This window comes from Musca domestica, unplaced genomic scaffold, assembly GCF_030504385.1.
Source record: "Musca domestica strain aabys unplaced genomic scaffold, Musca_domestica.polishedcontigs.V.1.1 45, whole genome shotgun sequence".
Taxonomy (NCBI): Eukaryota; Metazoa; Arthropoda; class Insecta; order Diptera; family Muscidae; genus Musca; species Musca domestica.
Window position 1 is genome coordinate 2,366,331 of NW_026712335.1, and position 12,951 is coordinate 2,379,281.

The 12,951-nt window shown below is 39.5% G+C and overlaps 1 protein-coding gene across 1 annotated transcript; it reads right to left on the reverse strand.

The window, feature by feature from the left end:
* Window positions 1–2,569: 2,569 nt before the first annotated feature.
* On the reverse strand, window positions 2,570–4,414 carry LOC101894124 (uncharacterized). The gene is made up of 2 exons (XM_020039289.2): window positions 4,351–4,414; window positions 2,570–4,155 (listed from the first exon to the last, which is right to left on the reverse strand). Exons 1-2 carry the CDS (start codon window positions 4,351–4,353, stop codon window positions 2,884–2,886), a joined length of 1,275 nt encoding a protein of 424 aa, XP_019894848.2. The 5' UTR covers window positions 4,354–4,414; the 3' UTR covers window positions 2,570–2,883.
* Window positions 4,415–12,951: the final 8,537 nt, after the last annotated feature.

Here is a 12,951-nt window from a genome sequence, read left to right on the forward strand (position 1 = left end):
TGTTTGGAAAATTCCAGCTCAATCGGATAATAAATGCGAGCTGCATTTTGTTCTCAAAAATACATGGACGGACGGACTGACATGCATAAATCAAAAAAAGAAGAAAGAACAAGAAAAACGTGAGCGCGAGCAAATCGAGATGTACAGGAGTCAGAATGAAGTCCGGAAATTTTACCAAAGAGTAAAACACCAAACCGAAGGCTTTGGTGCAGGCACATCCTCCTGTAGAGATGAAGAAGGAAATCTGGTGACAGATACAGATAGCGTGTTGAGGATCTGGAAGGAGCATTTTGCAAAGCTTCTGGTATCAAATAATGGCGGTGAAGAAGATACCGTAGAACCAATAAGAGATGACGGTATAGAGTGTACACCACCTAGCCAAGATGAGGTCAGAATAGCAATCAATCGGCTGAAGAATAACAATGCAGCAGGTGCCGATGGTTTGTCAGCCGAACTATTCAAGACCGGTGGTCAAAAGCTGATTAGGAGCATGCATCAGCTGATTAGAGCAATTTGGCTAGAGGAATGTATGCCCAACGATTGGAACCTCAGCATCCTGTGTCCCGTTCACAAAAAAGGAGACAAGACGATATGCGGCAACTATAGAGGAACCAGTCTACTTCCCATCGCGTATAAAGTGCTTTTCAGCGTGTTGTGTGAACGACTGAAGCCAATGGTCAATGACATTATTGGACCATACCAATGCGGCTTCAGACCTGGCAAATGCACCATAGACCAGATTTTCACTCTGCTCCAAATCCTGGAAAAGACCCAAGAAAAACATATCGACACATTCCACCTCTTCGTCGACTATAAAGCCGCATTTGACAGCCCTATTCGCTCAGAGGTGTTTAAAGCCATGTCTGCGTTCGGCATTCCTGCAAAATTAATAAGGCTATGCAGGATAACTTTAACTGGCACAAGGTCAGCAGTTAGAGTCGGAAAGGACCTCTCGGAGCCCTTCAATACCAAACGAGGGTTCCGACAAGGTGACAGCCTCTCGTGTGACCTATTTAACATCCTGCTGGAAAAGGTCATACGAGATGCAAAGGTGAACAGAAATGGCACTCTGTACACCAAACAACACATGTTGCTCGCCTACGCCGATGACATCGACATAATGGGTCGGACATTGAGAGCGGTAACATCCACCTTTGAACGAACTGAGAAGGAGTCTGCCAAAGTGGGTCTGGCAGTAAATGGCGAGAAGACCAAGCTGATAGTATCAACGCGCAAGACGTCCAGTAGACTCGGACCAACTGTGGAACTTGAAAACTACAGTTTTGAGGTAGTTAGTGACTTTATCTACCTCGGTACCGCCATAAACAAAACAAATGACATCAGTTTTGAGATTCGGAGAAGGATAGTGTTGGCCAATAGATGCTACTATGGTCTATGTAAGCAGTTCAGAAACAAGGCCACATCTCGCCAGACCAAACTCACACTCTACAAGACACTGATACTACCCGTGCTGTTGTATGGATCTGAAGCATGGGTACTTGCGCAAGCAGATGAGGCAGCGCTTGGAGTGTTTGAGAGAAAAATTCTCCGAAAGATCTACGGGCCGATCTGCATCGACGGTGAATATCGACGTCGAATGAACCACGAGCTATACCATCTATACTCGGACATCGACATAGTCAGACGTATCGAGCTGCAGCGACTACGGTGGCTAGGTCATGTAGTGCGAATGGATGAGGATGCCCAGCTCATAAGGTATATAAGAGCGAGCCTACTGATGGTTCACGCAGAAGGGGAAGGCCAAGAATTAGATGGAAAGACCAAGTAGAAGACAACATATCGGAACATGGTCTTTCAAATTGGAAAAACTGCGCACAAGACCGACGCGCCTGGAAATCTTTTCTAAACTCGGCTTATGGAACAAATGTTCTGTCTCGAGCCAGCTAAGTAAGTAAGTAAGTACTATGTGCTGTAGGGTACCACTATGTGATGTAGGGTATAATAATACCTTTACCACTATGTGATGTATGGTATAATGAAAGTTATTGAAGATTCCTTTCACTTTTGTTTTCTTCGGAACCAGACTCACATAGTTTTTTGTTTTAATCTAATCTCGAAATATAGAAATAGCATAAAACCGGTGCTTAGCCTTAGCGTCAGCGTTATTTTAATATTATGCAATGGGAAAAGAATTTGTGTGTTGTTTTAAAACATTAAATTGAGCTAATTTAATTTGCCGTTTTTTTTTTTTTTTTTTTGGTGATCAGAGGTCTGAGAAACCAGTTCAGTTGGTTTTTTTCGATGTTTCTTTTTTAAGCAATTTTCCATTTTTATATTTTTTTGGCTTTTTTGTTTTCTTCTAGCCTCGAGACTGAGGAGATTTGCGTGAAGTGAACAAGGAAATAAAAATAAAAACTATGATGTTTTGAAGCGAAAGCTTTCCGAAAGGGACTTGAAGTCTTTCTCTTAAATATCTGCAAATTATAGCATTTATATTTTACACTCTAAAAGAAGGTACATTTTGGAAAGTTCCAATATTTCTTACATTTTTCAAATAAATAAATTCAGATAAATAAGACTAAGACCATTGTTAATGTTTTTTTTTAATAATTTCTTTATTTTTCGATGTTTTTCTTCTTCGATTTGTTTGGTTCTTTGCATAGAAAAGATACCAAAAAATCCGTTACTTTGTTCTAAAACCGTTTAGCATCAAAACAATATGGCATTATTCTCGTTTGTGTTTTTTTTTTTTTGTAAACAATTTAAATATTTATAAAAAAAAATATTATTATCATTATTATTATTATTATATAAAGAAAAAACAGGGGCGCTTAAACTATGCAATAAATGTAATAAATTTGTTCGACTATTGGCACATCAAAGTGCTTGGCTGTGCTGTTGGTGGCTCACAGTTTTGAGGACTTAGAATATGAAGGGGGGTTGGGGATTGTTGGGATAGACGTAGCCTTCCTTTGGGGGGAGATATTCGGGAGCGGGTGTCTTGGGTGCGGGAGCCTTGGTGACGGGTTTGGGTTTGGGTGCGGGAGCCTTGGTGACGGGTTTGGGTTTGGGTGTGGGAGCCTTGGTGACGGGTTTGGGTTTGGGTGTGGGAGCCTTGGTAACGGGTTTGGGAACAACTGGAGTGGCGGGCTTTACATCAGGTGGCAAGTAAGTTCTGTCGACGGGTTTGGGGGTGGTAACCTTGGGCGTGGGCTTTGGGGGGCTCTTGGTCACAACTGGACGTGGGGGCTTTACATCAGGTGGCAAGTAAGTTCTGTCGACGGGTTTGGGGGTGGTTGGCTTAGGTTTGGGGGTGGTTGGCTTAGGTTTGGGGGTGGTAACCTTGGGCGTGGGCTTTGGGGGGCTCTTGGTCACAACTGGACGTGGGGGCTTTACATCAGGTGGCAAGTAAGTTCTGTCGACGGGTTTGGGGGTGGTTGGCTTAGGTTTGGGGGTGGTAACCTTGGGCGTGGGCTTTGGGGGGCTCTTGGTCACAACTGGAGGTGCGGGCTTTACATCAGGTGGCAAGTAAGTTCTGTCGACGGGTTTGGGGGTGGTTGGCTTAGGTTTGGGGGTGTTAATCTTGGGCGTAGGCTTTGGGGGGCTCTTGGTCACAAGTGGAGTTGGTGGCTTGACGACTGGTGGAAAAACAATTTCGGGCTTAGGGTAGTCGTAACCTGTAGGCTTCACAGGCTTCGTAGGAGCTGTCGTTTTGGGGGCTGGTGGAGTGGGTTTTGGGGTTTTCTTGGTCACAACTGGAGTTGGTGGCTTGACCTCAGGTGGCAAGTAATTTTTGTTGACGGGTTTGGGGGTGGTTACCCGGGGTTTTGGGGGGCTCTTGGTCACAACTGGAGTTGGTGGCTTGACTTCAGGTGGCAAGTAATTTTTGTTGACGGGTTTGGGGGTGGTTACCCGGGGTTTTGGGGGGCTCTTGGTCACAACTGGAGTTGGTGGTTTGACGACTGGCGGGAAAACAATTTCGGGTTTAGGGTAGTCATAACCCTTAGGCTTCTTAGTTACTGGATCATTAGACCTCACAGTAGCCTTTGGTGTAGTTGGTTTCCGGGTAGTGCCGAAGGGCACCTTGGGTGTTGGGTAAACGTAACCATCTGCTTTCAAATTGTCGCTGCTATCAAACAAGTGCTTTACATCAGCACTAACAAATGCCACGAGGGCCAAAACCAATAAAAGTTTCTGAAATTTGGCAAAAGAAAAACGAAAAAAAAAAAAAACGATTATTCCAATTGAATTGATGGCTTTTGATGGCAACAAGTCGTTGCTAATGTTTTCAGGTAATCCACTTTTGTAACGAACGTCGAGGAGATCAATGTAATCCAAGGTTTCATATGATTTCCAAATTCCGAATCATCCTGCTGATATTCTGCTTACCATTGTATTGGAGGCTGTTCTCTCTGTGAACTATCCACTGAATGAAAGCCGACGAATGACTGTGCTTGAAATCTCCATTGCGAAATTATTTATATCGCCAGAGAAAAAAAAATAATCTTAAAAACTCGAACTAAGGATGTTACAGTGAGTGAGAAGCGCTTGCTGTGAAAAACGCACAAACGAAACATGATAATCATCATTATTTTAATGCTGCCAAAGTGTTGTTGGTGATGATGATCATGACGATGATAATGATGATGGAGACGAAGACGACGAACATCATCATCTTCCACAACAACTTTTTAATTCTTAGCATAGCCCCCTTTGCTGCTACCAAAAAAAAGCGAACAACAACATCAAGCTACGACAGAACATCGCCAACCATAACTTGTCGCCCTGTTTAAAACAAGCTGTTGTTGCTGCTGCTTGCTGACGCAGCCGCGACTAGCTAGCATCTAAACATCATAACGATTTTTTTGTTGTCGCCCAAAACAAAAAAAAAAAAAAAATAAATAAATAATAAAACACAGAATGGGCGACAACAAAACCGATGACCACAACCCAAGCAGACGCATAAATCGAGCCATACCAGCTCGCTCAGTCACGCAGAACAAGTAACCACTTTTAGTTCCAAAAAACTAAAATTATTTTTTTTCCTTTTATTTTCGCATTTTAATTCAGAATTAAACATCACTAAGAAGAGCACATTTTGTTGATGTTGATCTGGCGGTATAATAATTTCAATTTCAAACTAATATTCCACAATATTGTATTTTAAAGTTCTATTTCATAAATTAGACACAAAATCCAGTTCAAAAACTACCCACCTACGAACGTCACACTTGGCTGTTATCGAATATTTTTTCTTGTTTCAAATATCCGGAAAACGAAATACGAACAGCATAAATGGGTGAAAAAAAAGAGGCGGCTTTTCTGTGGCAATTTAAGAATTGAAAAAAAATAATGAATAACAAGTTAAAAAGCAGTAGGTTCGGCCCGACCGAGCTTTGAATACCCTCCACCATTTGGAAGGAATTTGGAAATTTCCAAGAAATAAAATCCTTTAAAAATTATAAAAATTACCGAATATAGCCGTTAAATTGGGGTCTATACCACGGTGGCCCTCATAGGCATTGTTTGTTATAAGCCATTACCATATAATGTAGCATCTTCAAAATACCTTATATAGGGAGGTTAACATCCGGAGCTGGACCTGGACCTGCATAGAAAATTTTCTGTCACAGGCTGTAACATCAATTACGAACTTCAAATACGACATCTCAAACAATTTCGGTGAGTATTTTACCTAAAATTGTCGAAATACCGAATATAGGGAGCTACTGAAATATGGGGCATATACGAAGACCTGAACCTGCATAAAAATTTTTGTGTCACAGACTGAAGTTCCCCTTTACGAACTCTAAATACGTAATTTGAAGCTACTCCGGTGAATAATGACGCTAAAATCACCAAACTACCGAATATCGGGAGGTATCGTTATATGGGGGCGAAGACGTGGACTTGCACAGGCAATTGTCTGTCTCAGGCTGTAATATCCATTACGAACTTCAAATGCCAAATATAAAACAATTCTGGTGAATAATGTCGCTAAAATCATCAAAATACCGAATATCAGGAGATACCGTTGTATGGGGGATATGTAAAAACGTGCACCTACATGGCCCATTTACGAACATAACCTGCCTACTGGCAAAATAGGCATGTGTGCAAGATTTTAGCCTCCTATCTCAATTCGTTCGAAAGATAGCGTGATTACAATAGACAGACGGACAGAGAGAGAGAGACAAACAGACAGACAGACAGACAGACGGACATGGCTAAATCCCCTTAGAATTTTACGCTGATCAAGAATATATATACTTTGTTGGGTCTAAGATCATTATTTCGATGAGTTACAAACGGAATAACAAAATGAATATACCCTCCATAGTATGGTGGAGGGTATAAAAACAAAACAAATAAACAATGGCTATAGTCGTGCAGGGCCGAGCATGCGATGCCCTAAAATACAATATGTTAGAAGCTCCCTTATGTCTGAATCCATTTTGGAAGATTTTGCTTTTGAAATTATGTCACGGAGCACTGCCTAGATATTACCCTTAGCATTTTGACCAGGGATATTTTCCAAATATTTACGAACTCGATAGTTCTGTTAGTTGCTTAGGCCCATTTTACCTATTAAATATAATCCATTGGTCATCCAAAATGCTAGAATTCTTCCCTGTCCCTAACCCTCTTCTCAGGCGTGTCGATTGGCTTCAATTGTGTAATCAGGAATTTCTAAATATTTTGCGATCCTCTCCAGAATCAAGAGGCCCCTCTGTATCTCCAAATTTAGACTCATCTATATAATTTGCTTGTCTACGATATTTGACTGTATTTGTCAATGAAATCAACTTAAAACAAGTTAAAAAGTATCAGTCGGTATTGCCGCCAGAGATATACCCTCAGCCTATGTTCGATTATCTAAATATATTTTGACTAGTGTTAAGGTTATTCAAAGGTTTGACCCTCTATGGAGCAGATCCCGAAGGAATGGGCCAATATTGCCCATTTCCTATCGGACCCAAAATATGATATAAATATTTCGACAGATGTGCCAAGTCTAAATGGAATCGGATGTTAATTTGGCGATTTATGAGCTTCATGGGTACTCAAAATTTCAATATTTTGTGGGGGAGGTACTTGATGGAGTGGACCGATATTGTCCATTTTAACACCTGTCCTAGCACTGACGCAAATATTAGGATTCGCAAAGTCGGAGCAAATTCGGATTATCCTTTCTCTTTCTGTGCAAAGAATATATTTTTGAACATTTGGACCTTTTGTGGGGCAGGTACCAGAAGGAGTGGACCGATATTGTTCATCTTAACACCAGACCTTGGGTTAATATAAATATTGGGATGTGTGAAATTTGAAGACAATCGGACTCTTACATAACATTTTATGAGAGTTGTAATTATTCAAAATTTTGACCATTTGTGGAGGAGGTACTTGATGGAGTGGGCCGATATTGCCCATTTTCACACCTGACCTAGCACTGACCCAAATATTAGGATTTGCAAAGTTGGAGCAAATTCGGATTATCCATTCACTTCCTGTGCAAAAAATATATTTTTTGAAAATTTCGACCTTTTGTGGGGGAGGTACCAGAAGGAGTGGACCGATATTGCCCATCTCCGAACTCGATCTAAGTTTGACAAAAATATTACGTTGTAGCCAATTTGGACCAAATCGGATACTCCCTTCGAGAGTTATCGTGCGCACCAGCCAGCCAGACAGACAGACAGACGGACGGACGGACGGACATCGCTAGATCGAATCCAAATGTTCTGAAACGGATTTGGTCCAAAGAGACCTAGGGTCTAAAACCGTTATTTCGACTAGGCACGTTTTGGCCGTATCAAATGATATATACCCTCTGTAGCCATATGGCTGAGGGTATAAAAAACCAGAAGTTCGTCTTTTGTGTATTTCGGATATCATATGTAAGTAATATTGGTTTTTTACACAAAAGTAGTAGTCCATTCTACCCGCTGTCCTAAACTCTAACTTCATGCGAGATTTCGGGTCCTTTGGTTTCTATTTGTGAACTTTATAACGACTACAATATCAGCAACATTTCTGGTTATACCCTCAGCCATATGGCTACAGAGGGTATATATCATTTGATACGGCCAAAACGTGCCTAGTCGAAATAACGGTTTTAGACCCTAGGTCTCTTTGGACCAAATCCGTTTCAGAACATTTGGAGACGATCTAGCGATGTCCGTCCGTCCGTCCGTCTGTCTGTCTGGCTGGCTGGTGCGCACGATAACTCTCGAAGGGAGTATCCGATTTGGTCCAAATTGGCTACAACGTAATATTTTTATCAAACTTAGATCGAGTTCGGAGATGGGCAATATCGGTCCACTCCTTCTGGTACCTCCCCCACAAAAGGTCGAAATTTTCAAAAAATATATTTTTTGCACAGGAAGAGAAAGGATAATCCAAATTTGCTCCAACTTTGCAAATCCTAATATTTGCGTCAGTGCTAGGTCAGGTGTGAAAATGGGCAATATCGGTCCACTCCATCAAATACCTCCCCCACAAATGGTCAAAATTTTGAATAATTACAACTCTCATAAAATGTTATGTAAGAGTCCGACTGTCTTCAAATTTCACACATTCCAATATTTATATTAACCCAAGGTGTTGTGTTAAGATGAACAATATCGGCCCACTCCTTCTGGTACCTCCCCCACAAAAGGTCGAAATTTTCAAAAAAAAAAAAAACAAATTTTTTGCACAGAAAAATAAAGGCTAATCCGAATTTGCTCCGACTTTGCGAATCCTAATATTTGCGTCAGTGCTAGGACAGGTGTGAAAATTGACAATATCGGTCCACTCCATCAAGTACCTCCCCCACAAAATATTGAAATTTTGAGTACCCATGAAGCTCATAAATCGCCAAATTAACATCCGATTCCATTTAGACTTGGCACATCTGTCGAAATATTTATATCATCTTTTGGCCCATTCCTTCGGGATCTGCTCCATAGAGGGTCAAACGTTTGAATAACCTTAACACTAGTCAAAATATATTTAGATAATCGAACATAGGCTGAGGGTATATCTCTGGCGGCAATACCGACTGATACTTTTTAACTTGTTTTTGATCCATTTCAACCTCTAAATATATTTTGCAGGCAGCTTTGAAAACAATAGGCCTAGCCCTTCTGAGCCTAACTCTACCATTGTGAACATTTTCGTGAGGATCGGACGATAATTGCTATCTGTATCTAATAGCCCTAACCTGTGTTGTAAGGTGAAAAAATATTGCAAAACATACACTTTAATATTATAGCAAATTGAAAAAAAATCGCATGCGATAAAAGATATGAAAAAATAAAAGAATGTCACAAAATACTACAAAATCTATATTTAAATCATTATTTCCATCTTTTTATACGATTTTTTTTTAATTTTATTCTTTTATGCCAAGAGGGCATTCTGAATTGACAAAATTTGTCAAAATCGGTCCAGCCATTCTTGAGATATAAGTATTCTGTATATACACATCGTATATATTTCGCTATATATATCCGATATATTTACTATCGGCATTTATGTAACTGTCAGAATTGACCTGATCGTCTACTTGTGATTTCGGCGGGATTAAAAATATTTGCGGTTTAATGGAAAATTGACTTTTATTTAACACAAATGTTATATAGACCATAACATTCGCACACTTCTACCCAGCCCTAAGCTCTAGCTCCATGCTAACTTCTGCTTCGATTGGTCTATAATTGCGACCAGTAGAGCAACTGAAAAATCAAGAATTTTTTTCAGTTTTTGGTCCATTTCAACCCCTAAATATTATGAGGTCATCTCCAAAAGCAATAAGCTTCTATTCTGGCTCTAGCCTCACCTCCATTCTGAATGTCGTGAAGATCAGGCCATAATTGCGACCTGTTGTAGTGATTACAAATTAACATGGACAGACGGATGGACGGACGAATATACATAGCTAGATCGACTCTGCTCGGCGAGATAGGATGATCCATACGGGAAAAGATCGTATGTGGGAAACCAATATTTCGAGGTGTTACACAATTTTTGGTCCAATCAAACTTATAATACCCCCAACACACAGGGTTGTAGGGTATAAAAATCAGCAACATGGAACATTATCTTATCATGAAATATTCAAACAATTTTAAATTATTCCAACACGCAATTTGTCACCTAGTTGGTTGGGTGCATCTTATCGACGGACATATGTATATCTTCAATTTGAATATTCATTGATTGTGAAGTCAATAACCAAAGGCAGAAAATTAAATGACCATTAGAAAAGCATGTTTAAGCAAATGTTCATTTTGTTCTTTTTGACATTTATTTTGAGTGCAGAGATAATGAAAATGAAGAAAAAACAAGTTAAAAGTATCAATCGGTTCCGGCGACAGACGAATACTCTCACCCTCAGCCAATGTTCGATTATTTAAATATATTTTGACTTCTGTTATGATTATTCAAACTGTTGACCCTCTATGGAGTGGATACAGGAATGGGCCAATATTGTCCATTTAATATCGGACTAACTAAATACGATATAAATATTGCGACGTGCCAGGTTTGGTCTATATTGGGAACTTCATCATAAAATCCATATTCATCCCATGTTTCTGGTTGGGAGAAATATTTAGATATAGGAAGTTGTAAAGAATTGCTTAAGCTATGACAGATAAAAGTATTGAAAATTGTGACCCTTTGTGGGTGAGGTACCAGGAGGGGTTCGCAGATATATACCAGCTTCACAACAGATCTTATGTTTTTAGAAATTTTGGGATGTGTGACTTTTGTGGAGAGTTGGATACTTATTTCGCTTTCTATGAGCGTTTTGTATTTCAAAAGGTAGAAAAAGAAATGGTCCGATCTCTACCATCTTTATAACAGATCTTGTATTAATGGAAATATTGATGTGTCCCAAGTCTGGAATGAGCTTCATGGTTATTCAAAATTTTGAACCTTTGCGGGGAGGTACCAGAAGGAGTGAACCGATATATCCCATCTTCACAACAGATCTTGTGTTAGTAGAGATAATGAGATGTGTGAAATATAAAGAAAACCTTATGATTATTTCACGTTTTATGACCTTCATGGATATTCAAAATTTTGACCCTTTGTAGGGGAGGTACCAGAAGGAATGCTCCTATCTCCACCATCTTTATAACAGATCTTGTGTTGATGGAAATATTCAGATGTGCTAAGTCTAAATAGAATTGGATGTTAATTTCGCGTTTTATGAGCTTAATGGGTATTCAGAATTTCGAACTTTTGGGGGAGGAGGTACCAGAAGGAGTGGATCGATATAATCCATCTTCACAACAGATCTTGGGTTTACAAAAATGTTCGGATATGTGAAATTTTAAGACGATCATTTCATCGTGGACCTTCCCAGCAATAAGCCTGCAATTTTTTTCAACAAATTCGGTTGGTTGTGCCTAAACTCAGATCATATGGACTGATATTGTCCATTTGGAGCACAATTAACCCTAATAGGTTTAAGATATGTATGGGACCTATATTCAAATCTGAACCGATCTTGATAAAATTTGGAAAAAGGGATTTCTGGGCTGTATCTGATATGTGGTGCCAAAGATTATTGTTGTGGAGTGCATAATTCTAATGTCAGGGACTTAAACACCAAATCGGATGAATCGGACCTTTGGGCCCATTCCAATCGACGAGGCTTGTCCGCAGGCAACATTCTGCAGGAACAAATGCAAATCAATGCGGATAATCCGTTGTAAAGTGGACCGAGCCATGCTCAACTGCGTTTTTGGGATGTTCTTGGGGACCTCTCAACACTGGCTCGTGCGGCAGTGATATTCTCGGCCGATCGCCTTGGTCGACTTTTATATGGCCTCTTCGGATTAGAAAGAACCTTACCAGTCGAAAATTTTTCGTATAAACGCTTAATGATGTTCTTAGAAGGCGCACTTCTCACATTTTTTAATGTTTTAAAAGTACGTTGAGTTTTCACAATTGACTTCTTCCGTCGAATGTAAATTTCAACTATTTCAGAGCGCTCGCGTGGCGTGGATTGGTTCATGGTAAAAATCTGCTTGGACTGACGCTTCAAACGCGGTATGTCATTAAGCGATGTGATATCTGAACAGATTTTCTCCAAATTTGATGAACTTAATTCTAGACTGAATTTGGTCGGATGTGACAAAATTCTTGTCGTTTGAACTGATAAATTTAAGCGGATTCTCACTAATATCAATAGGGTTCGTCCATGGGCCAAACAAATATTGTTTGGCAAATTTCATCTCAATCGGATAATAAATTCGACCTGCATTTTTTTTAACAATAATACATGAACAGCGGGACTGACATGCATAAATCGACTCTCAAATTTAAGATCCTCAACAGTAACTGTGTGTCTATCTCCTTCTCCATGTTACAAACAATTGCACCAAGACAATATCTTTACCACAATGTGGTGATGTAGGGTACAAAAAAACGACAGTCTCCATACGTGAATTGAATTTTTTAAATTTTTTAATTACCATTTTTAAACAATAAACAGGATGCAAATTTGTTTAATTGCTCTATTTTGATTTACAACCAATTGGTATAGGAATTTCATGCAAATTGGCTGTGATCTTCCTTTTCTGATGTGGTAATTTTTTAATCGAGTTTGTTGCCTAAGTCTTTTGTTTTTGTTCTTGGATGTAGTTCATCATGCTCCAGCATAATTTAACATATTTCACTTATGTAAACTTAATTTTTATTATTTTTATTATGACTGTATTTAAACAAGAACTCAATTCGCAGCAAACCAGGAAGCAACCAATGAAAACCACTTAGTAAAACCAAACTCATCCAAATGCCATTTACGGGCGCGTTAGCAAATTAACATAATTTATAATAACAAATTAACATTTTCGTTTTAGGTAGTTGATGATTTTTGCTAAATCAGATCAATATTTTTAATTTCATATAAACTGTAGCTGTGGCTGTGGCGAGTGCTCAGCCTCAGAATTGTTTCAGCCGAGTTGGTTGCAGATTGGGAATCCATAAAAAACA